The sequence below is a fragment of the Mobula birostris genome, chromosome 11 (assembly GCF_030028105.1).
Source record: "Mobula birostris isolate sMobBir1 chromosome 11, sMobBir1.hap1, whole genome shotgun sequence".
Taxonomy (NCBI): Eukaryota; Metazoa; Chordata; class Chondrichthyes; order Myliobatiformes; family Myliobatidae; genus Mobula; species Mobula birostris.
The window spans coordinates 95,891,783-95,919,489 of NC_092380.1; the positions used below are offsets into that span (position 1 = coordinate 95,891,783).

The 27,707-nt window shown below is 37.5% G+C and overlaps 1 protein-coding gene across 2 annotated transcripts in view; it reads right to left on the minus strand.

Annotated features, from left to right (window-relative positions):
- The window catches only part of gas2a (growth arrest-specific 2a), a 152,718-nt gene that overhangs the window by 88,881 nt on the left and 36,130 nt on the right, over window positions 1–27,707 (minus strand). For both annotated transcript variants that reach the window (XM_072273176.1, XM_072273175.1), the window contains exons 4-5: window positions 14,524–14,665; window positions 6,500–6,563 (exon numbers count right to left, since the gene is read on the minus strand). In XM_072273176.1, the coding sequence (XP_072129277.1) occupies window positions 6,500–6,563; window positions 14,524–14,665 (206 nt within the window). The remainder of the gene's footprint in view (window positions 1–6,499; window positions 6,564–14,523; window positions 14,666–27,707) is intronic.

Sequence of the window (27,707 nt, forward strand, 5' to 3'; positions counted from 1 at the left end):
TCAGAAAGGGCAGATCCTGTTTGACAAACTTACTGGAGTTCTTTGAGGACATGATGAGCACAGTGGAGAGGGGAACAGGTGGATGTCGTATACTTGGATTTCCAGAAGGCGTTTGATAAGGTGCTATACAAGAGACTTATAAATAAGATATGGATGCATGGAGTCGGAGGAAGTGTATTGGCATGGATAGTGGATTGGTTAACCAATAGAAGGCAGAGAGTTGACATAAATGGGTGTTTCTCTAGTTGGCAGTCAGTGGTGAATGGGGTGCCGCAGGGGTCGGTGTTGGGCTCGCAGCTGTTTACATTGATGATTTAGAAGAGGGGACTGAGTGTAGCGTAGTAAAATTTGCTGATGACACTAAACTGAGTGGAAAAGCAAATTGTACAGATGATATGGAGAGTCTGCAGAGGGATATAGATAGGTTAAGTTAGTGGGCCAAGGTCTGGCAGATGGAATACAATGTTGGTAAATGCGAGATCATCCACTTTGGAAGGAATAATAGAAGAGCAGGTTATCATTTAAATGGTGAAAGATTGCAGCATGCTGTTGTGCAGAGGGACTTGGGAGTGCTTGTTCATGAATCGCAAAAAGTTGGCTTGCAGGTACAACAGGTTATTAAGAAGGCACATGGAACGTTGGCCTTCATTGCTAGAGGGATTGAATTCAAGAACAGGGAGGTCATGCAAAAACTATGCAGGGTACTGGTGAGGCCGCATCTGGAGTACTGTGTGCAGTTCTGGTCTCCATACTTGAGGAAGGATATACTGGCTTTGGAGGCAGTGTAGAGGAGGTTCACCAGGTTGATTCCAGGGATGAAGGGGTTAACTTATGAGGAGAAATCGAGTTGCCTGGGACTATACTCTCTGGAATTCAGAAGAATGAGAGGGGATCTTATAGAAACATACAAAATTTTGAAAGGGATTGATAAGATAGAAGTAGCAAAGTTGTTTCCATTGGTAGGTGAGACTAGAACTAGGGGACATTGCCTCAAGACTCAGGGGAGAAGATTTAAGACGGAGATGAGGAGAAACTATTTTTCCCAGAGAATGGTGAATCTGTGGAATTCTCTGCCCAGGGAAGCAGTTGAGGCTTCTTCACTAAATATATTTAAGATACAGTTAGATAGATTTTTACATAGGAGGGGAATTAAGGATTATGGGGGAAAGGCAGGTAGATGGAGCTGAGTTTACGGACAGATCAGCCATGATCTTCATGAATGGTGGGGCAGGCTCGATGGGCCGGATGGCCTACTCTTATTTCTTACGTTCTTATGTTCAGGTAGTTGAATATTTCCTTATGCCAAAATCAGGATCAGCTAGTCAATAGGGTACAAGCAGTCAGAGGGTGGTAGTGGGGGGGGGGGGGGGGGGCGGGGGTTGCTTTTCTGATTGGAGAGACATGACCAGTGGTGTACCACAGAGTTTGGTGCTTGGTCCACTGTAGTTTGTTGCCTCTATTATTGGTATGGATGATATTGTTGATAACATGGTTGGTAAGTTTGCAAAACTGTTTGTGTGGTGGACAATGATAAGGGTTATCTAAGTTTACAAAGGGATCCAGACCAGTGAGGAACAGAGGAGCTTAGGGGTGCAGATAATACAATTCCTGAAAATGGAGACACAGGTAGGCAGTGTGGTAAAGAAGGTGTTTGGCACACCTGCCTTCATTATTCAGCGCATCAAGTACAAGAGTTAGAAGTTATGTTACAGCTATACAAGATGTTAGTGACACCATATTTGGTTTACTTTCCTAAGTTATTGTTCATTTTATATGTGTTATGTGTACTGCTGTCTTTACGCCCTAGTCCAGAGAAACGTATTGTTTGGTTGTGTACCTGTATATAGTTAAATGACAATAAACTTGAATCATGTGACTATAAGCATGTCATTCAGTTGGATGAGATGCAGAAAAGATTTACAAAGATATTACTGGAACTAGAGAGTTTGGACTATAAGGATGAGCTGGAACTTTTTTCCCTGGAGCATAGGAAGCTGAGGGGTGAAGCTATAAAGGCTTATAAAATCATGAGCAATGTAGATAAGGTAGGCAGTGTCAGATTTTTTTCTAAGGTAGTGAGTTTAAAACTAGAAAGTATAGGTTTAGTGAGAAGGAAAATACTTTAAAAGGATCAAAGGCGCAACCTTTTCCACACAGAAGGTTGTGGGTATGTGGAGCAAGTTTATAGAAAGTGGCAGAGGTGGATAAATCACAACCTTTAAAAATATTTACAGAGGTCAACGGATAGGAAGGGTTTAGAGGGCCACGGGCCAAAATTTGAAGAAAGGGACGAGTTCAAAGAGGTAACTTGTCTGGCATGGCCAAGTTAGGCTGAAGGGCCTATTCCTGTACTGTATAACACTATGATTCTATGACTATCATTCTCAAACATTCACAGGACACTTTGTCAGCTGGCTTAGTTAGAAGGTATGACTCAGTAACCAGCAAAATATTTTGCATGTTATGGGCAAGGCCTGATATGACTACATCAGACATGTCATCAAATGTATAGGTTAGGCAATATAACCACATAAAATTATGAATTAGCAGAATTATTGGATTACTCAGCTCCTGATATCTGCTCCAGGGAACTAATAACTCTGGGTGCCACAGTAGAATTGTGGTTTGCACAACACTATTACAGTTTGGGGTGTTGGAGTTTGGAATTCAATTCCGACATTATCTGGAAGGAGCCTGTACATCCTCTCCACGGAATGTGTGGGTTTACTCTTGGTTCTCTGGGGTTTCCTCCCACAGTCCAAAGATGTATTGGTTGCTGAGTTAATTGGTCACAGTAAATTGTCCTGTGATTAGGCTAGGGTTGAACTGGGAGTTGCTGGGACAATGTGATTCAAAGGCTCAGAAGGGCCTACTCCATGTTGTATCTCTAAATGAAACATAAATAGATAATATGTGCCTGGGCCTCTGGACCCATGCAGGTCTCTCATTAGTACTAAATGTAATTTTGAAGAGTTTATTTTAAAAGCAGATATAGACAAAGAATGGTTTAAGATCATTTGAATTAACATTCACAAATAAAGTTAATATTGTTAAGGACTTTTTTTGTAGTCTGGTTATTAAAGTGTGAACAAGCTGGCTTTTGAAGAAAAGATATAACTTTTATGTATTTGTAAATGGGCTGGAGCATTATCTTTAGAGTTAGGTTAGATTTCAGGGAAGAGTAACTACTAGATCCTCTATTACATAATCATTTTCCTCACAGAATGCCAATGGCTACAGCAATAGTTTAACCCACTGAGCAAAACTGCTCGAGGGACTTCTGTTATGCAGCACAACATGTTGCAATCTACTCATAACAGGATATTGACTTCTGACCTTCCCTCAACAAGTATCACCCTCAATCTTTTCCTTATTGTTGGAATACTAATGCCTTTAAGTAGTGGATTTCTAAATTCTTTAGCAAATTTTTACTACCTAAATTGCACTAGGAAAGAGGGAACTTTTTTCATAAATTACCAGTGAACATGGGCAGCACTCCACTAATCATGATATCCAGAACATTAATGTGCACTTGTCCCTTTCTTCTAAAATTACAAACAGATGATAATTGTGCAGTTATTTAAAATGTTATAATGCCAAAATTTTAGTTGACGTCCTATGAAAATATTCCAAAGTACTTTCCAGTCCAATGTAAACTTGAGTCAAAAAGGCAAGCTATTTATTTGTTCGCTATTTCTCATAATCTATTTTAATAAAGATTATGATTTTATATGCTTATTAGCTACACATTTGTTTCAGAAAAGATATAATCAACTTCAAAATATAAAGAATATAAGGAACTTTCATTTGAAATATATTCAAAACTTCAAATGCAAAATATTCACATATATAACATAGGCTTGTTTAGCAAGCAATCCATCTAACAATTATCTGATAGATATATAGTATTAATCAATCTGTTAATATTTTTACTTTTTTTTTGCAGTGTAGTTACTTACGCTATATCTGTCCCTTAAGCAACCAGCATCTTAATCCTGAGTGAATAATTTAACTCATCCCTTTGTTGGAACTCCATCATCACAAGGGTTGCCAGCAGTTCAAAATGAGGCAATGAATACTACCATGCCCATATCACTTACAACTAACTTTGGACAAAATAGGTTTCCATTTTAGTCGCTTACAGTATATCTTTTAAAGTTACCAGATTAGTTTTAAATCATGATAAAATCTTGTACATGCAAAAATAGCAACAAATTTCCATAAAGGGAACACTAAATTCAAAATCCAGATAAAGATGGAACTTAAATTAAAGCCCTCTGACTGTGACTTCAATGATCTAATGCTATAAAAATTTAATAAATAGTATTTAAATATCTGAAGCATCAAATCATTTCAAGAAAAAATCAGGTATTTATATCATGTTGATGATTAACGTGACACAGATCATAATTCCTCCACATGCTGGGCGGTTCTGCTGAGTACTGAATAAAAGATACTCAAGGTATTATTGAACTCACTTTTCACAGTTTATTTTTAGAGTGCATATTAGAATTGGATAACTTTTCTTAGCAAGTAGCTAGTGGGTAAACTTCCCAGCAGATTTAAACAAATGAGCATACATTACTGAATTAATTCTAAACTGTTGGACAGTTTCTGGTTGAAATTCAAGATTCAAAATCAGGCTAGCTACAGCTCCGGTTGTCATTGGTAGAGGAGGAATTCAAGGTGGCAAAGTGTAGAGTTGTTTTAACACTGAGGGGCTCTGACAACAGGGTAATAAATCAAGTAGGAGTCACAACAAGCCGAAAGTGGGCCACCAGCTTGGTCATAGACCAGGCAGTGAGCTCCCTGCAACTGAGAGACATCATCAGCAATCCATACCTGGGAAGACAAGGCCTCAGCTCTTCACATTTCCAGCAATAGGGGAGTGCAAGTGCAAGTGACCATAGGCAGCACATGGTCCAGAGATACAGAACCACAAGGATGAAACACAGTGGAGCAGGGTCATAGGGCACCTGGACAAAATGGGATCTTCCCAAGTGCAAGGTCACTTGAGCAGAGCTCTGGAGATTGGAGCCCTTCTGCATTTCTTTTCTTCTGCGGTCCATGTGTGACACTCACCCTACACTATCACGGCTGAGAGAGGACCCTAACTACAAGCTTTGGGGTCAGCAGGGTTCACTGGCATGCATTCTGTCAGGATGCAGAACAGGTTTAACACAAGGATGGTATAGCTGGCACCACGACAAGGTGCTGCTCTCCCTTGCCGACATATTGGAGCAGGAGAGGTGTAAAAAGGGGCCAGTTAGCAGAGAGGCAAACAGGGAAGTCATTTTCATCAAGGGGAGGGCCATGACAGTCATATCAAAGAAGCCTAAATCCAATCTGCTGCAAATTGCCAAATCGTGGGAGATGAGGGTCGATGAGGGGAGGAAGCTGCAGTTCCCAGAGGTAGTGCAAACCACAGTTCGACCAGACATCGTACTGTGGTCCACCGAAAACAAAAAAATTATCCTGGTGGAGCTCACAGTACCATAGGAGGAAGGATGCAAGGAGGACCATGAGAAGAAGACCCTGAAGTACCAGTCCTTAGTCCATGAGTGCAGGAACAAAGGTTAGCAGACGTGGCTGTTCCCCATAGAGGTCAGCTGTAGAGGTTGCTGTCTGCACTGGCCCTTGATAAAAAGAAAAAGAACCAAGCAGCTCGCAGGATGGGGGAGGAAGCAGAAAGATCCTCTTGCTGGATATGGAGCTGGCGAGAGGAGTTGTGCTGGAAGTCAGGAGCAGATGGGCAGTGACTTGGCCACCACTACTGACCTGCCAGCTGGAGAGTGTAGTGGTTAAGGGTAGAACCACTCTGTGAAGGTTGGGCAGTACCTGATGACATCTGGCACTGGCCAAAGGCTACAGTTACCTCATCAGATAACTGAAGAGAACACCCTGCATATGATGCAAGCAAATGTCATTTCCAGAACACAAGTGTAAAGGAGGACAAAATAATTGCTATTCCAGATTTGACACACTACAAAAATCACCATAAAATAAAGAACACAAATATATAAAACACTATTAAATAGAAATACATAAGATAGTTTATATACATAGATTAATTGTATGTCCAAAAAGTGACTGTATATATAGTGACTGACAGGAAATGATAAAGTAGTGGTGGTGGAGGTTGTGAAAGGGTGGATTATTTGGTGGAGGTGTTCATCAGCTTTACTGCTTGGGGATAGTAACTGTTTTTGTATTTTGGGAAATGTTTTCCCAATCTGCTGCAAGAAAAATAATCTCTTCCATTTTCTTTCCTTGTGATTACTTCTTGTGACTCTCATAGTAATTGAACCACATCACTGCATAATGAACACCTATTTAAAGTACCCACAAGATTTTGCAGGAAACAATCTTGAACATCACATTTCTTTTCACTATTTATTGTACTTCATTAGATGCTGACAGAAAGTATTAATTTACCTAGTTGATAATATGAATATAATCCAGATTTAGATCTAAAGAAAGCAGGAAATTTTAATTTTACCTGGAAGCTATTCTCCCCAGTTCCAGCAAGCACAGGCACACTTCTCTGGGCTGCTTATGAAGTACTGTAAACACAGGACATGAAGAACAATTATGATTTCATAACAAGTATTAATTGAAACACTTTATGAAAGATATACATCCCTCAGTTAATTATAATATATTTCATTTAATGACTTCTGGTATTTCATTCTTTTGAGAGAATCATGTTTATGCCATTTATTTTAAATTTGCGGCTAGAAGCTTGGTTGTTTATCAAATTCATTGTATTTTCTCTCATGTAGGTTGTATATTTTCAATTTACCCTTTAAATGAATTTATAAAAATGTTGTATTTAATCTATTTCCTCATATGTATCAAAGTTAACAAAATTAATAATGTACATCGTCAATGTAAATGCTCCTTCTTAAAGATCATACAACTGAGGTACAATTGGAACAAAGGGCCAGATTTCCATGGTAGAGGATTTCCTATGGTGACATAACTGCTGAGATAAGCCAATTTTTTAAAAATCTTTTTATTATTATTGAGCCAAATTATAGTTATGAATAAATTTCATAGAAGTCAAGATTAGAAATGACAGATGGAGAGAGAAAAGATAATGATAGGCCCAGATAGAATAATAAAAAAGGGACATTCTTTAGCAGCGAGTCAAAATAGCTCGGTGGGGGGGGGGGGGATGTCTGAGATTTAAAGTAAATGGTAAATAGGTTACAGCGAAGATGAGAAAAAGCACACAGCCAAAATGGTGGCTTCTGAGCATACAGGAGGGCAGGGATCAACACTCTGTCTGCAGTATCCTTTATATTCATTGGAAAGATAAGCAAACCAATGTTAAGTGTCCTCTTTCGGGCCAATATCCTCAGAATAGAGGCTCCAGACACAAAGTTAGTCAGGAGGAGCAGGCTGAACAAGAGTACTCTGAGCTTTATCATGGACAAAAGAAAAGATCCAAGGATCTGCTCGAAACCTCCAGGGGAAAAAAGACAAAATCCCTACTGATCCTTGGCAATCTCTGGCCCAATACCATTCAAAATGAGGACAGTATTGAGAACTTTGAGGCCATTCATTGACAGCACACAGAGGTGGAAGGAGTGACGAGCTAGAATCAGAATCAGGTTTATCACTGACGTATGTTGTGAAATTTATTGTTCCATGGAAGCAGTAGAATGCAATACATAAAATATACTATAAATGACAATAAGTATATATAAGAAATAAGTAGTGCAAAAATAGTAGTGTTCATGGATTCATTGTCCGGTCAGAAATCTGATGGTGGAGGGGAAAAAGCTGTTCCTAAAACATTGAGTATGTGTCGTCAGGTCCTTCTGTACCTCCTCTCTGATGACACTAATGAGAAGAGGGCATGTCCTGGATTGGGAGAGTCTTTAATGATGGATGCCACCTTTTGAAGATGTTCTTAAAAGTGGGGAGGTTACAGAAGTGCCAATGACAGAGCTGGCTGAGTTTACAACCCTCTGAAGTTTTTTTTTAACCCTGTACAATGGCTCCTCCATACCAGATGGTAATGCAACCAGTTAGAATGCTCTCCACAGTAAATCTATAGAAATTTGCTACTCTTGGTGACATACTAAATCTCCTCAATCACCTAAAGAAATATAGCCACTAGTGCGCCTTCTTCATAATTGCATCAATATGTTAGCCCAGGATAGACCTTCAATGATGTTGACACCCAGGAATTTGAAACTACTCACTCTTTTCACTGCTGTGTCCTCAATGAGGACTGGTGTGTATTCCCTTGACTTACTCTTCCTGAAGTCCACCATCAATTCCTTGACCTTATTGCCACTGACTGCAAGGTTGCTGATGCAACACTACTTAACCAACCAATCTACCTCACTCCTGTATGCCACTGAGGTTCTTCCAACAACAGTTGTGTCATCAGCAAATTTATAGATGGTGTTTGAGCTGGGCCTAGCCATGCAGTCATGGATGTTGAGGTAGTAGAGCAGAAGGCTAGTACTCATCCTTGAGGTGCACTGGTGTCTATTGTCAGTGAGGAGGAGATTTAATTTCTGATCCGCACTGACTATGGTCTCCCAATTAGGAAGTCAATGATCCATTTGCAGAGGGAGGTATAGAGAGCCCAGGTTTTAAAGCCTATTGATGAGTACTGGTGTTGAACACTGAACTTTTATCAGTAAACAGCAGTCTAACACAAGTATTGCCATTGCCCAAGTGGCCCAAGGCCAAGCGGAGAGCCAGAATCCACTGTAGACCTATTGTGGCAGAAGGCAAATTGCATGGGTTCAGGACCTTGCTTAGGAAGGAGTTAGTTCTAGCCCATGCCAGCCTCTCAAAGCATTTCATCATCAAAATAGATAGGAGTGTAACTGGGAAGGAGATCATTGTCTGAAAAAGGATGGAATGAGAAATTACAGGCCAGACAAAGACAAGTTATCACAAAAATTCAGAGGATAATACAACATGAATCCGATACCAGAGTTGTTACATTAATGGTGAGGAGGAAAGACATAGGTTGCACGAAGGCGTTAGTGCACTGATTAGTGGGAGACAACCATGTCAAGCTAGCAAAATGTGAAATAATACATCTGGGAAAGGCAAAGATAGATAATACATAACAATAGAATATTGAGTGTGGGGAAGGACAGAAGGACCTTTGGATTGGATTTCCATAAATCCTTAAAGGTAACAGGGAAGATAGTTACGTAGTAAAAGAGATACTTGGCTTTATCTCATAACATATGCCATATACAGCAAGCAGTTCATGCTTACACAGTCCAATAGAGCATGAATATTGTATTCCTTTCAAGTCAGTGTATTAAAAAGAAGATGAGGACAGTAAAAGAAAGAATACAAAGAAGATTTACAGTGTTAGAGAAAGTTACATATATAGAGAGACTGGCTCAACTACTCCCTCTACACTCATGACTGCATGGCTAAGCATAGCTCAAATGCCTTTTATAAATTCACAGAGGATATCACCATTGTTAGTAAAATCTCAGGTGACAACAATGCAGCTTATGGACTGAGATACAGAGATTGGCTGGTTAACGGTGTCACATTTACAACCTTGTACAGCATCAACAAGACTAAGGGACTGATTTTCATCTCCAGGAAAGGGAAGTCAAGAGAACACATGACAGTCCTCATCAAGGGGTCAGTGGTGGAAAGGGTAACCAACCTTAAATTCCTGGACGCAACATCTCTGAGCATCTTTCCTGGCCCCAACACATTCATGTGATCACAAATAAAGCATGCTGCAGGTACTGTGTACTTTATTAGGAGTTTGAGGAGATTCAGCATGTCAACAAAGACTTGTAAATTTCTATAGGTATATGATGGAAAGCATACTAAACTGGCTGTATCTGAGCCTGAAATGAAGACTCAAAAGCACAGGATCGCAAGAGGCTACAGAGGATGTAGGCCCAGCCAGTTCCATCATGGGGACAGCCGTCCCCACCAAAGGACATCTTAAGAAGGCAGAATCAGCAAAGAGGCACAGTAGCATAGTGGGATCACTGATTGGGGTTCAATTCCTGTCACTGTCTGCAAGAGTTGTGACAAATGTGAGTTTCCTCCAAGTGCTCTGGTTTCTACCGAGATTCCAAAAACATACAGTTAGGGCTTGCGAGTTGTGAGTGCTTTGTTCGTGCTGAAAGCATGGCAACATGTGGACTATATCCAGCATATCTCAAATGATGATGCAAATGTACAATTGTTTCAATGTACAACTGACATAGAGTATAAAGATAATCTTCCATTTTAATATATCAAGAAAGACCATCATCATCCAGTACATATCCTCTTCTCATGACTACTATCAAAGAGGATTCTGAAGACAGTGACTCAGGAAAAAATTTCTTCCCCTCAGTCTTCAGATTTCTGAAAGGTGTATCAACCCATGAACACTACCATATTTTGCACAATTTATTTTGTAATTTAGAGCAATTTTATGTCTTTGCAATGTACTGCTGCCACAAAACAAATTTCACACCATATAAGACAGTGATAGTGAATCTGATTCTGATACCCTTTTCTATTACCAAGCCAATTTTGTATATAATTTACTAGCTTGCTGTAAAATCAATGTGATTTAACCTTCTGGACCTGCCTGGTATGAAAGACATGGTTGAATGCTGTACTAAAGTCCACACTTGCAATATCCATTGTCCTAACCTCATCAGTCATTTTCACCAACTCGTCAAAAAACTCAAATTTAGAGTCAGGGTTTCTGCTACACAAAGCCATGCAGACTATCCCACATGTCTATATTTTCCAAATGGGAGTAAATCCTGTTCCAAGGAATTCTCTCCAATAATTTCCCTACCTCTGACCTAAGATTTGAGATGAATAAAATTAGAAATGGCCTAGATAGGGCAAGAATTGACATAATTGCTTGACAGTGAAGTCAAATAAAGTGGGAGATTTAATTTGCATGATTGGTAAAGGCATTATAAGGAAATCAATCGGAATGACGGAGCCCGAAATTTGCAGTCTAAACGGAAAATGGAGGTAACCTTCACCAGCTTTTACAAGTGCCTGACTAAGCACTGGAAACTTTAATCACCAAAGCTGTGGATCAAGATGAGGCCAGCATAATTAATCTGAATGTGTTTTTCCCTTCTGGCACAGGCATGAGTCAAATTATTTTCTTCTATAAACTTCAATAATTTTCAATTTTTACAGCAACTTACTCTGATAGTGTGGCTAGGCATAGCTCAAATGACATCCATAAATTTGCTGATGATACAAGCATTGTTAGTAGATGGAGACAAGAGGGCGTACAGGAGCGAGCTATACCAACTAGTGGTGTGGTGTCGCAGCAACAACCGTGCACTCAATGTCAATAAGACAGAGGAGCTGATTATGGACTTCAGGAAGGGTAAGACGAAGGAACACATACCAATCCTCCTAGAGGGATCAGAAGTGGAGAGAGTGAGCAGTTTCAAGTTCCTGGATGTCAAGATCTCTGAGAACCTAACCTGGTCCCAACATATCGATGCAGCTATAAAGAAGGCAAGACAGCAACTATACTTTGTTAGTAGCTTGAATAGATTTGGTATGTCAACAAAATCACTGTCTGGTATGGGGGGGGGGCTACTGCACAGAACCAAAGGAAGCTGCAGAGGGTCGAAAATTTAGTCAGCTCCATCTTGGGTACTAGCCTACAAACTACCCAGGACATCTGCAAGGAATGGTGTCTCAGAAAGGCAGTGTCCATTATTAAGGACCCCCAGCACCCAGGGCATGCCCTTTCCTCATCATTACCATCAGGTAGGAGGTACAGAAGCCTGAAGGCCCACACTCAGCGATTCAGGAACAGCCTTTCCCCCTGCCATCCGATTCCTAAATGGATATTGAACCCGTGAACACTACCTCACTTTTTAAAATATATATTATATCTGTTTTTACACCATTTTTAATATATTCAATATACATATACTGAAATTGATTTACTTATTTATTTATTCTTCTATATTATATATTGCATTGAACTGCTGCTGCCAAGTTAACAAATTTCATGACACACAGCAGTGATAATAAACCTGATTCTGATTCTAAAATGCATTCAATGAAATCATCAATATGCTGTGGTTGTTAACAAGGTATTTTAAAATCCTCATTTTAAAGATATCATAAATTAATGGTGAAGTGATTCGAGATCCCAAGCCTTCACAACTTTGAATGCAAATTTGCAGAAAATAGATAATAATAATAGAGCTACTTTAAACATTGGTAAAGGTTTCCCTGAATCGGCACAAAATACAGAAAAAACAGCAAAGTGTTAAAAGTACTGTGATTACTTATACACAAACCTTATATTGAAAATTACCATCATGTCTGAATGATGCAGTTCTTACACTGTAAATTTCAGGGAAATTCCAACCCTTTTTGCATGAAACTGTAATTTCTCAGAATCATTACATGGGAGAAATCAATAAGATGTGAAGAGTGTGAAGGCTACAACATGTCTTCCAGTCTTCCTGCAGTCTGGAGTTTTTTGATATGAGATCTGCTTTTAGGACTAGTACAATCTCAGAGTAATGGGGCTGTAGTTTCTTCACATCAGTTTAAAAGAAAGTGGCATCAAGCTAATTTTAAGTTGCTTTTGATAGTCCAAAAACAAGAATTAGAGCTGTAGAATTATACACTATCGAAATGGCCAACTCACCCATTATGACCAAGGTGCCTTTCTGAGGCATTCAATAGGTGATACTGATGTGGTTCATATTTTATTGGATAAAGATCTACTGACCTCAGGGGCGAGCTGCTAGATAAATCCCAAGGGAACAGGAAACTGCAGGAAGGGAGCAGACACCAGAGTGATGGGTACCTGGGCTGAAGTAATCTTGCTTTAATATTTTTCATCCTTAATTTTAAATGACAATTTACTTGTTGCTGCTATCTAGGCCACATCCACATCCAAGTGCAATAGTTCTAATTTCTATTCAATTTTGACCAACCTAATTTACTGAGGGTTTCTAAGATAGACACAAGGCCACTTAGTGGCATTAGTCAAGAGGCGAGGACTGTTTCAGACAGTACTCTGGAAGACAGACAATCCTATGGCAAATTTTTCAGGCATTCCCAGAGCACAGGATATTAATCTGGCAAATAGGGCGTGGTAAATTTACTTTGTGTCTTTAAAATGGACACAACAGTCCAGTTTCTACCCTGTGGTGTTTCAGAAGGATTTATTTGTTCCCTGCCTTTTAAAAACAGTTGACTTAATATCTGAAAGTGTATGACTAAATTCCTTGAGAAGAATGTTTGTCACTGCACAGATCATAAATATAACAAGATTACAATATTTTTGTTTAAAGAAATTATATAAATGAATAAACACAAAATTACTTTATATATTTTAAGTTGACTTTATAATGTTTATAACCTTTACTATTACACAGAACCACCCCAATCATCTAAACAAATTAATTAATGGATTATTTCAATGTGCCTAGCTAGGAGGGAACAAAATGAGTCAAATGTTCCTGATTTTTGATCCACAATTCACTAATGTTTTACAAAACAACCAAATTTACCGTTAAACTGAAAATATAATTCAATGTTCAAAAAACTTAATTAAAAATAGTAACAAAAAGATATATTACAGCTTAACTGCATCTAAGTTATGAATAAATTGGGAAATTTTAATCAACCTTCTACTTAATCCAAATACTTCAAATTGATTCATTGCAGGTTAAAAGGTGAGAATTAAATCTTCTATTATTTTCTAATCAAAGAGTATCTTTAACTAAAAATGCAAATCCAAAAAAGACTTCTTGTTAAATTCAAAAACTTTAACACACACATTTGTTTCACATGCACTGATGAAAAACAGTGATATGAATGTATTATACACAGAAACTGACAATAAGTAGTGATTCATGAATAAAATTATTACCACATTCAACTGAAAGATAATTATGACACTGAGGATACAATCTTATGATATCACAGACAGCACGCTAACACTGACTGAGGTGGAACCTTAATAAAAATTTCTGCTTCAGCTCTTCTTTGTCATGCAATGAAGAAGGTTCCTTCCACTGGTGGCACATCCTAAAAAAGCAATATTTGAGCCAATAGTGTGAAAAGCATAGACAGTCATCTTTGATAACATTTCTCTGGAGATCACCAACAGTTTTATTTTGCATTAAAGAATCTCAGAAAGAAATAGCGATAAGTATGTCAAGCTGTCAGTTGAAAATCATTGCACAGAACACTGCCATTAATACACAGAAAGTGCATATCAGTTACATGAAAGATCAGCACCACAGTCAGTTTTTGTCAAGTGACCTTTTGTCTTTTTCCAGAAAGGAGGTCACTCAACTGTATACAAAGGCTCATTTATTCCCCAGACAGCATAGATAGAGCATTCATCAAAATAAATAGGGCTTTTCAAAATCAAGTTAGGGTACCAATACAACCTAAAAGATAAAACTTAAGAAGTACATATCCTCCTAATATTTTCTTCAAATTATTCTATGATTGCTAATTCCCAAACAATATAATATGTAAACATATTTGACTACATACCCAAACCTTCAGATTCAAAAAGGCACGTGTCATCTACCCCTACTTCCCTACACCAGGCTAGGAAGTTTGCAGTGTTGTCACGAGCAAAGAAAGAACCCGAAGGAGCATTAGCTTTGCAAGGAATCTTCTTCAGAAGCAGACTCTGTGAATACAAACATGATATTAGTTTGGTGGAGAAGGTAACATATAGTGCTTAAGCATCTTTATCTTGCTTTTTGCTTCAACTTTTTTTTCCATTATGAATTGCTACATTCACATTAATTATGGAACTTGCTCCCATTGACCTTATGGCAAGGTGTAGGCATTCAGAATCTGGAGTCTCCCATTTCTAACAAATTACCTCATGGCAAAATAAAAATAAACTGACATTTTTTCAGGAAACAGACATATGGCATCTAAAATAATGCTTAAAGGAAGACAAACAAAAACAAATTTCAGAATAAAATATTATATTGTATATATGTTAAAGATTAGCTGCATTAGTTATATGTACATTGAAACATATAGTGAAATGCATTATTTGCATCAAATCAATCAGCGAGAACCACGCTGGGAAGCCTGCAATTGTCATCACACATCCACCACCAACATAACATACCTACAGCTCACTAATCTAACCATAAATCTTTGAAGCGTGGGAGGAAATCCACAGGGTCATGGAGAAAATGTACAAAACTCCTTACAGGTAGTGATGGGAATTGAAACCCAATCGATGATCGCTGGTGCTATAAAGTGATGCACTGACCACTGGGCTATTGTGCTGCACCTTACTTTAATTCTGTTATAGAAAGATGATTTTATTGTAGGAAAGGGGGAGTGTGATACCTTCACATGAAGATTGCAGCAGTTGAAGTCAGCAGCCATCAGCACCTTCTCAAGAGCAACAAAAGATGGGTAATAAATGCTGTTCTTGCTAATGAAAGCCACACCCTGAACACGATTGATAAGTATTTTCAACAAAGGATTGACTTCCTTGATTTTTCTGGAGAGTCTAGTCTACCTGTTTTAGCTCAAACCTGTGACATTATGGGCTGAATTATAATTCTGTAGTCTTTTGGTTGGTTGTATCAGTATAATTCAGAAAACTGTACTCAGTCAATATGTTTCTTAAATATTTTCATTTCCTTTTCAGTATTTACTCTTCAATTTAGAGAGCCAGTTTTATCAAAATAAAATTTATATTGAGGGTTTTGGAAGTAATGCCTATGGAGGAAGGGAGAAAGATTATAGTATACATATTTTGCTTTTATAGGGTAAGACAACAAAACAAGTATTAGGACAAAAAAAATGCTTAAGAAAAAAAATCACACGATGAGAGAGCACAATCCAAAAGCTTGGAAAGAAAACTGCTGTCAATTGTGATGACAATCATGAGAGAATTAAACATATTGAGCCGAAGAATTCTGGACCCTGTTTGCTGCCTGAACTCTTCACAATGATCTCCACTTACTCGTACTTCAATTTTCTGATGTGGAAGGCCAAATAAACTGACCTTTCACACCAAAAGGTCATACCATAATGTAGAGAGGGTTCTGTGCTGTGGAAATGTCACAGTGCTTCATATCCTGAGGCCCTGCCCCTAGAAACCACAAAAGCCTTTGATAAATTCTTCCTTGTCAGAGCTTTTTGTGCAGTTTGTAAATGTCTACAATAATCAACGATGATTAAAATTATTCAAAATATCATAAATAATTTAAGTAAAAAAGATAAGTTTAATTCAAAAATATATTAAAATATTAAGTAATTAAAAAGTCTAAAAAAAGTCAACTATCAACTTGCATTTGACCTTTCTTATGTGGGTTGACAAGTCTGTTCAACTGAATAGGGCATTGTTCCTTTGCCAGTTCTCCCTGGTGCAAAACTGAAGATGAGATACAAACTGCAGACTCCATTTAGCACATTACTGGCCTGATCTGGAAGTAGGGAGTGCAGTGATGGAAAGGGTAAAACGACATCTGACCTCCAACTCATTTCAGACCTCCATATTTCACTGCTCAGCCATAGAAATGTGAGATGTGCTGACTCCCAAAGACCAAGAGCCAGCAGTTCCCTTTTGAACAGGCAGCTGACTGTCAACTCAGTTCACTCCCATGACTTTCTTATGTTACATGCACAATACCATGCCATATGTTGTACTCTGTATCCCTTATTCTATATGAAAGAGGAAAATGCAAACACTATTATCTTGCACAAATGAATCAAAGCAAATTTCTGTGCAAATATCCTAGGACAAACCTTTTAATAAACTGGACAGAAAGAAACATTCAGTAATTTTAACTGGAAAAACTACAAAGGCCCGTCAAATATATCTTTGAAGATCAACATGATCCTAAGGTATTTAACTAATCCCCCATTATTTTTTTTGACGCAGTGATATTTGCCACTGATAGGAACTCATTCAGTTACTTTTTCAACCACAGCAGTAAACCTGCTTCACCACAGGAATCAGTAATTTGCACAGATTTTTGATGAATTGGTTAAAATGACAAAGCTCCTTTTATTTAACTTAATCCTATGCTTGGATGGCTTCTGCTAGTGGCCTCCTATTTCCTTTAATCAATAGGGTTAAAATCGTTTGACCATAAAAGATACAAATCTAAATTTCCATCTCCATTGACGTGATGTATGGATTGGACTCAGTACCTCGCGTTACGATCTGTTTCTGGTGGCTCCTTTTTTTTGTTGCTATTTTGGTCTGCAGATAACAAATGACACTGAGATAGATTGATCTGAACTGAGCAGGCCTGGATTCTTTTGATTTTGTGCTTTATATTCTGTGTTTTCTTTTGCCGTTTGCATGATTTGTGTTTTTTTTTTGCATATGCGGTGGGGGGGTGGTTGATGTTTTTCTTTGAACAGCTTCCATGTTTTTCTTTCTTTCATGGCCGTCTTTGGGAAGATGAATCCAGGGTAGTGTACTGCACACATACTTTGATAATAAGTACACCCTGAAGCTTTGAATCTTTGATGCTTCAACTAAGGGTGAGGTAGAACCATTAATGATAGCATTGCAGTTTCCAGAAAGGCACCTGAATATTGAAGACAAATGATTATCACTATGCTTATGCTGAAATTAAAATAATTTCATTACCGATAAGACCACCGCCAAGGCAATCCCAACATCTCGGGGAAAAAAAGTAGAGTAAAAGACAAAAAATATATAAATATTTACAGATTATAGAGGAGGTGGTGTTTACTGCCTTGAGGCAAATTGGGGTGAATAAACTCCCAGGACCTGACAAGATGTCACCTCGGACCCTGTGTGAGGCTAGTGTAGAAATTGCAAGGGCCCTAGCAAAGGTAATCAAAACGTCCTTAACCATGGGTGAGGTGCCAGGGGATTTGAGGATAGTTAATGTTATTCTGTTGTTTAAAAATGATTCTAAGAATAAAGTGGGAAATCATAAGTCAGTGAGCCTGACATCAGTAGTTAGCAAGTTTTGGGATAATATTCTTAGGCACTGAATATATTAATGTTCGGATAGATAGGGCTTGATTAGGGATAGTCAGCACGGCTTTGTGCATGTAGTTTATTTCTGACCAATATTACAGAGTTTTTCAAGGAGGTTACCAGGAATGCTGATGAAGGAAAAGCAGTGTATTTTTTCTTCATGGACTTTAGCAAGACCTTTAACAAGGTCCTGCATGGAAAGTTGGTCAAGAAGGTTCAGTCTCTTGTCATTCAGGATAAGACAGTAAATCAGAATTGACATTGGCTTTGTGGGAGAAACTAGAGAGTTATAGTATATGGTTTTCTCCCTGACTGGAGGCCTATGACTAGTAGTGTGCTGCAAGGATCAGTGCTGGTTCTGTTGTTGTTTGTCATCTATGTCAATAAACTGGACAATCTGATGATAATGTGGTAAACTGGATCTGCAAATTTGTGGATGAGACCAAGATTGGGGGCATAGTGGGCAGCGATGAAGGCCATCAAAGCGCTGAAAAATGAGCAGAAAAATGGCAGATTGAATTTACTACAGACATGAGTGAGGTGTTGCCCTTTGGGAGAAAAAAAAACAGGATAGAATTTATATAGTAACACACTGAGAAGTGAGGTAGGACAAAGGCATCAAGAATACAGGCCTATATTTCCCTGAAACAGGGTCTGAATAATTCTAGATACCTGTAACCCACACTTTTGCTGATGTTTTCATTTGGTTTTAAGTCCCAATTTGCACAGGAGAGTTTATTTGCAATGTGGTAAAAAACTAACATCTGGATGCATTTCCTTTTAACTTGTTTCCATATATCTTTCTTTGCTCATATTTAAAAAGGGAAATAGTCAAAACATAATTACATTCTCTCCTTCGAGCTAAGGTTAAAAGCACCACTGGGAAGACAATATAATTATTACATGATAAATTTCCATATTTCCCTGTGATAAATGAGAACAAAGCAACTTTAAATATAAAATAAGGTATTCTTTGAATGTACTTTATCTGAAGATTGCATAGTTTTATGACTGCTGTCTTCCTCATTGGATATTTAGGTAAAATAGATGTTATTAAGTTATCAATGAACAAATACTTAAATTGCATAATACATAGGACTTTATGGAATATCTTTTAATATTTTGTAAAATGCAAAGGTGTCACAGAACTTCTAATACTTAAACTGTCCAAGAACTGTTTATGCAAAGAATCAAGAGTCTATTAAGAACAAAATTCTATACCTAAAACATGTAAGAGTTGATAAATTACTCATATCTCTTAGTCTTTGAACACCCTTGACAAGGTGACATTGCCTTCAGTCTGTTCCCTCTGTTCTATCTTCCCAAACTGTGCTTATGCCTAATCAAATATTCTTCCTTCTGTTTAGTTTTTTCCCCTTCAGCCTCAAGACAATGTTTACTCTGACAGTGTTCATCAAGAGTCGGTAAAATAATAACTTCATTTCATGCACACTCATTCCTATCCCAATTCCTATCCCAATTTTTTTTTTTTGCAGACCTCTATAACGTTTCTCCTTGAATTTCTCTTTGTCTGTGCCAACTCGCTGACCATAAAGGATTACCCTGGATTGACTTTCAATCTTTCTAAGTAACAAACATATAACTTATTATACCAGAAGTCTCTACATAGAGAAAAGAATTTCAAGGAAAGAGCATTTATAGATAGTCCATGTTCTTCATCAACTCTTCAGTTCTTTTTTTTTACAGTTAACAACACCAATACATCTACAGCTTATGTATTATCTGTACAATTTAGTTAAGCTTCCCATGATTCATCACAATTTCAATGTTGTAATTGCCCATAAACAAAAGGGATTTGTAGGATACAATCATTTGCCTGAAGTGTGTCACTGAATGTGGTCTTATGGTGTATATGTAAATAAGGATAAAGATTGCATGGATAGCTTAATATTGCTGACATCAATTTATATTTTTCAAGAAAGTATGAAGTATCCGTAATCTCTTCAGCCACCTCGTTCAAAACTCTAGGGTATATACTATCTGGTCCAGGTGACTTATCTACCTTCAGATTCACTATGAACCTTCTCTCTACTTATAGTAACTTCACAAACTTCATGACCCCTGACACCTGGAACTTCGACCATACTGCTAGTGTCTTTCAGTGAAGACTGATGCAACATACTTATTCAGTTCATCCGTCATTTTGTTGTCCCCCATTACTACCTCTCCAGCATCATTTTCTAGCGGTCCAATATCCACTCTTGCCTCTCCTTTACACTTTATGTATCAGAAGAAACTTTTGGTATCCTCTTTAATATTGTTGGTTAGCTTACTTTCGTATTCCACCTTTACCTTCTTAATGACTTTAGTTACTTTCTATCGGTATTTAGAAGTATCCCAATCCCCTAACTTCCCACCAATTTTTGGTCTATTATATGCCCTCTCTTTGTCTTTGACTTCCCTTGTTAGCCATGGTTGTGTCATCTTTCTTTCAGAATGTGTTTCCTTTTTGGGATGTTTATATCCTGTGCCTTCCAAATTGCTTCCAGAAATTCCAGCCATGGAATTGATTGGAAAAGAACACTGGCAGGGATGTCTCTGCCATCATCCCTGCAGTGTTCTTTTCCCAATCAATCCTAGGCAATTCCTCTTTCATGCCTCTGTCATTCCTCTTACTCTATTCTAATACCAATACATCTGACTTTAGCTTCTCCTTCTCAAATTTCAGGGTGAATTCGATCATATTATGGTCACTTGCCCATAAGGTTCTTTTACTTTAAGCTGTCCAATCAATTCAGCTCATTGCACAACACCCAATCCAGAATAGCTGAACCCCCTAGTGGGATCAACCACGAGCTGCTCTAAAAAGCCATCTCATAGGGGCATTCTAGAAATTCCCCCTCTTGTAATCCTACACCAACCTGATTTTCTCAATCTAACTACATATTGAAATCCCCATGACTATTGTAACATTGCCCTTTTGGCATGCATATTCTATCTCCCATTGTAACATGTATACTACTACTGTTCGGGTATCTGTATATAACTCTCAGAGTCTTTTTGCCGTTTAACCACAATGATTCAACATCTTCCAACTTTATGTCACCTCTCTCTAATGATTTAATTTCATTTTTTACCAACAGAGCCACACCACCAAGGCAAACGTATATGCAAGTTTATTTAATAAAGAATCCAGTTATGAAAAATACACAAACTACATATAAACAATAATAATACCAAAATCAGGAAGATTTCAAGCAAATTGTTCAGAAATTTAATAAACTTTCATTAGAATGTACTAAACCTGAAAGGAGAGCATTCTCTCACAATACTGAGGCTATTTTAAAAAATTTAACTTTAACATAGTTTCATCTAACAGTAAGTCTTACTTTGTCTTCATTATTTGATTTGACATTAATTGTCATTGGCCTTTACATCACCCAGTCAGCAAAAGAAAGGGATAATTTATTAATATAAAACTCACAACAGCACCACTGGTGAGGACCAAGAAGACATGGTCAAGGGAGGCAGAAGAGCACTTACAGCTTTTCCTTGAGTCAGAGGACTGGACAATATTTCAGGATACGTCTTCAACTCAGAATGAATACACCACAGCTGTTACCGACTTCATTAAGACCTGTGTGGATGAATTTGTGTCTTCGAGAACACACCAGACAAACCCAAACCAAAAGCCATTGATGAACCAGGAGATCCATAGTCTACTGAGGGCTAGATCTATGGCATTCAAAATCAGTGATCCAGAGCTATAGAAGAAATCTAGATATGACTGAAAAAAAGGCTATTTTAGGAGGCAAGAAAAATTCCGACTAAGATTAGAGATGGAATCATATGCATGTCAGCTCTGTCAGGTTTGCAGGCCACTACTTCCTACAAAGCAAAACCTAACATCAAGAATGGCATTTTAAAGAATTTATTATTCACTTCTGGCATAAGCCCTATTGCTTGACTGTTGATAACTTTCACACTACACAATTCTGTGTCATTCTCATCATTATTAGATTTCTTCCCCCATCAACAACATGCAGATTAGTGCTTTTTTAAGAACTACATTTTGAATTTTTTATCTTTTTCTCTTCTCTGCGTAATCTGTTTATTTTGTCTTCCTAACATACTCTTTGTATGTGCTCTACTTTGTTGCATTTTCTGCAAGTTTCACCTTTATATCTGCACTTATTTTGTGTGCGTGAGCCCCTGCCACAACGGTAACAGAATTTGTTCAGCCAAATGCATTTCTGTTTAGATGTTGCAATTTTGTTCACGCTCACTTTCACTCCTGACTGCAACTCAATTGTACCTCTGCCTGTGGTTTCCACTGAAACAGTGATTTCCACTGTTCGTTTAAATATAAGCTGTGCTTCAGTTAGTATCCGTTTCTGATTGCTTTCTATTAAGATTCCACAAACTAAATAATCTATTAGTGTATCTTTAAGCCCATTACCAAATTGACAGAGTTTAGACAATTTCTTCAATTCTGCCATGTACGCTGAAATGGAATCCCCTTCGTTTTGATTCCACTTATGAAACTTAATGCATTCTGAAATCAACAATGGCTTTGGTTCTAAGTGTTCCTGTATTACTTTTACAATAGCAGCAAAGTTAATTTCTGATGGTTTGGTTGAAGCAGTCAAATTTTGAAGCAAACTGTATGCTTTTAAACCTAATGCACTTACCAAAACTGACACTCGTTTCTCATTTTCTTCAAAATACTGTTCCAATAGTTCAGTATACATGAGCCAGTTACACAGTGTAATTAAACTTGCCAATCTTTCCAATGTAGCCAGCCATTTATGATTTTCTTAATGATTATTATCACCTGGTACTCATTCTTTATGAACCTTGAATTCTACTGTTTTCTGACTTTAAAAAAACTCAATCGTTGTCTTCCTTTCGGAACAGGGCCAGATTAACCTAGTAGCAAAAGTAGCATATGCTACGGGCCCCGCATTTTCGAGGGCCCCGCACTAAATGCTTGCAAGCTGCAGTCTGGTGAAATCGGCATCTCACCATATTCTCACGACGATCTGGCAATGCTGTTGTTTTCATGTTGGGAGAGCTGCATGGTATGTATGTGCAGGCGTGTGTTGGCTCCTTGCTGTGTCGTGGTGACTTTTATGCTATCTCCCACACTCCCAAGCCGCTGCAGCGTGCGCTGTTACGCTACTGGAAGTTGACATTGACTGTGCGCTATGTTTTGCCGTCTGGACCAGTTGAAAGATTTGTGAAGTTTTTGGATATGGAAGGTCATAGTGCTGAACAGCTTGCTCAAAGTTCACTTGACTTTTTAAAAGAAAATGACATTGATATAAAGGACTGCCGTGGTCAAAGTTATGACAATGCCAGCAACAGGAGTGGTAAGTATAGTGGCTTACAAGCACGAATTAAAGAGCTGATTGAGTTTGCGGATTACATTCCATGTTTTGTACATTCACTAAATTTGGTTGGAAAATGTGCTGCTGAATGTTGTCAAGAAGCATTAATTTTCTTTCAATTTATAGAAAGCCTGTACATATTTTTTTCTGCTTCTACTTATCGGTTGGATCTCCTTTCTGCTGCATTTTCTGATGGTGGTGCTCGTTTGCCCACTGTGAAAAAAATGTCAGATCCTAGGTGGTCAGCTCGTGTAGATGCAACAAAAGCACTTTTACACAGCTTTTCCGCAATAAAACAAGTCTTGGATGACATTTCAAATAACAATGATCAGAAGGCAGAGTGTCAACAACAGGTTCGTGGACTACTTTCAACCATGATGAAGGCGGAAATAGGAATAATGGGCATATTGTGGGATCAAGTATTACAGCGTTTTCAAATGTCCAGTGCTTCTTTGCAATCTTCTGGCTAAGACTTGAACACAGCTTGTGCACTCTATGAATCCTTGCATGGATATATTCAAGTTATGCGGTCTACTTTTTCCAGACATCAAGCAAAAAGCCAAGGATCTGACTAAGTGTGAAGATTATCAACAGCAAACTTGAAGAAAACACAAGCAAAATCGTGCGTATGATGATTTCAGTGGTTGCAGCACTCTTGATCCACTTGTTGAACCTCAAACACCTTCTCAGAAGTTTAAAAGCCAGACATTTCTTGCCATTATTGACAGCTTGCTTTCTGCCCTGTCAAAAAGGCAGAAAGCTTATCTAAAGGTGAATGGTGTTTTTGGATTCCTTCATCGGTTACAGTCATTTACACCTGAAGAGATCATAAAGAGGTATTCAAATCTTATTAAATCATATCCAGAAGATCTGGAAGAAAGTCTTGATGAAGAATTTGTGCAGTTTACTGAACTGTTGAAAACTGATCTTGCTTCTCATATTGGCGCCAAACAAGACCTTGTAGAGCTACAGTTGTACCGTTTGATAACTGACAATTCTTTGGAATCATGTTTTCCAAATGTAGAAAATGCCTTGCGCATCTGTTTGTCACTGATGGTTACCAACTGCGGTGGAGAACGCTCATTTTCAAAACTGAAAAGGATTAAAAGTGAACTAAAGAGCACCATGGGTCAAAACAGATTGAACAATCTCACTCTAATGAGCATTGAACATGAACTTCTGTGTGAAATAGACATTTCCAGTATCATCAACAAATTCGCTCTTGTTAAATCTGGAAAATGTAACTTTTAAATTGTAGTTTTTTTACTTTTGACATTTGAAATTGATACCTACATGTAAGTAATACTATTAATGAAGTGTCAGACATCTGTTGTATTATCTGGCTCTACAGCAAATGAAAAAATTGAATTACTTTACTATGCAAGTAAATAATTTATGTTTTAATACTTATGTGCATTTTTTCAAATTTAGGGCCCATTTATAACATATGCTACAGGCCCCGCACTAGTTTAATCCGGCCCTGCTTCTGAAGACTGTCCCTCCATGTGTTGGGTTGCACTAAACTGTTTTTTATTACCTTGAATATCTCACTCTACTTGAACAGGTCAGTAGCCACCTCAGGTTTGTTCTAAAAGCACCTCATTACCAATATTAAGTTCCGTAATTTCAAAACATTAAATTAATTCAAAGCATAACACAGGAGTCCAGGAACGCAGATTTAACTCTGTCTTTAAGCAAGGCGCATATGTATCACATGATAGAGTGATGTCATATGCATGTAACGTATTTTTACAAATATAGCCTGTAATTAATTATTTAAACAAACAAGAATGCTTAATCAGACATTATATACACAATATTACTCAAATATTATTGGAATATTGACACACAACAACTGGGTAAACTTGAACTTAAAAATTTCTGGATCTACTGCTATTGTCTTGTTACACAATCCAAAGCCATAGCAGAATGTAATGCCATCACCTGCATGTGCCATGATGGCTCACCTCTCAGAATATAAGGACAAATGACAAATGGCTAAAATGATGAACTTGGGTTAGGTAATCCAACAGATAAGTGAGTATCATACTGATCAATAAATTTAAATGCTCCTGAATACATCTAATATTCAGAACCATTCAAGACATTTAAAAACTATTAAAATCAATTGGGTAATTGATATTTAAAATAGTTAAAAACTTAAAAAAAAACTTATAACTAAATAATTAATACATTTTAAACAAACTCAATTACTTACACCTCCCCAAGATCCTTGTGGGTATTCTTCATTCTAATGAATGGACTCAACTGTTTCTGCACAGGATAGATGCCCCAATATATTGTAGCTACTAGGGAATTATAGTGACCTCACTGGACTCCATGAGAAATCCATTGTTGGAGCAAAGTCAGGAAATCACCAGTGAAGAGCAGCCAGCAAGTTAAGAAAGCCTTGGTGTAACATTTTCAATACTCCATAGTGCTAACCAGCCATTTTAAAGACTTGTATTACTCAACTAATAGTACAATACCATATTATGCAGGATAACAAAAGAGATACTGTTATCCAAGTTCTGATTTATAAACTCAAGATGATTTATTCATGACCTTATGATATTTATACACGAAATACCAGTAAAGCTAAAATGCACTTTTTAAAAAATCAGTTCATCTTCCATTAGAATGGTGAAATTAGGAAAATGTAAAGAATAATTAAATTGATCTTTGGCAATTGAAAGCATATTATTTGCAAATAAATGCTGATTGTTATTGAACGCAAACAGATTCAATTACTTTGGTAAAATCTTAAGTAACAGACAAATTTAAGCTGTTGTTAACTTATTATTATTGTATTGCATGTGTATGCAAATAATATCATTAATCCTGTACAAAATTTCTTGCAGAGAGTGGCTGAATCACATTCCAAAGTTGTTTGATGGCCAAAAGGTTAAACCATGTCTGCCCTATTTTAGTAATTGAAACATTTGCAGCATGCAAAATATCCCCATTTACCAAGATTTTAAAATGATTTGCATCTCAGTATAATCTTAGTCACGTAGCCAGCAAATTGTACTGATATGTAAATGAAATAGGTAGATATGTCTCATTGAGTCACACACACACAAGCACTCATTAGTTTTGTGCAATTATAACTGGGGTTTTATTTTGCCGAGTACAAGCCATTTCTTTGGTTGTTCTAAACTTAATGGATGCATGAGACAATAGAGATAAAGTACTGATTTATGAATCTGACAAATTATTACAATTAAGTTATAAAGTCCACATGTTAACAGCTTATCACAGAACAAAATGATCAAATCCTATTAAAAATACGCATCTGCTAAAAGATGTAATTTTGCTGGAATGCAGTCATGCAAGTTATATTACAGACTTTTAACCTATCACCCAGCTTAATCTCACATAATTTTTAAGTACCACTGCTGGTTTAACAAAATACTTGGCCCAAATAGCATTTTCTTTCACACAGCAGCTGCAGGATTCTTGTGGTTAATGGAAAGTTTACTCATGCATTCCAGCTTACACTGAACACCAAACTAAAATGCTAGTTTGATGGTGTCTAGTATTCATAGTCCAATCATAACTAATAACAGATGATTATTCTAGGTAATGAAACAGTAACGATAGCTAATTTTATGTGGTTAAATACTGGATTAAAGAGCATGGTAAACTTAGTACACCTAAATGGGGAAAGCACATTCAAAAAAAGCAGTAGTCAAAAACTACAAATTAGAGTAGAGAATTATAGTCAAGATGTATTTAAATTACAATCCAAAATGTAACCTAAATTATGACCAAAGTATTAAAAGAATTAACAAGTTTAGTCATGTAATAGAAAAAGAATGGGTATCGAAAATTATCATAACTATTGTTGTAAAGTTATAACTTATCAACTGAAATGACAGTGATAATGGATTAAAGGTTTAGCAGTGATATCAATATGGATGTGCTGACTTATAATCCAAAGGGTTATAGTTTGAAGTTATGGATGCTGTATAAAATTAAAATAAGTAGCAAAGACAAAGAAAACTAAAAATGGTAAACTGGTAAATTTTGTAAATTTAAGTTGGTTGCTGAGGTGCACAGAGTCTTCGATTACATTGGCTGCTTTACAAAGGCAGAAAAAACTGCAGAAAGAGTCCACGGATGGGTGACTAGTTTCCATGATGTGCTGAGCTGCGTCCAGAACTCTGCAGTATCTTATAGTCTCGGGTAGAGCAGTTGCCATATCAAGCCAAGGTACATCCAGAAGTGATGCTTCTTGAGACATGTCCAAAAATTGCTGAGGGTTAAGGGGGTCATGCCATATTTCTTCAGCCTCCTGAGGAAGTAGAGGGGCTGATGCACTTTCTTGGCCATGGCACCTACCTGTTTGTATAAGTATAGGCTATTAGTGTTGTTCACTT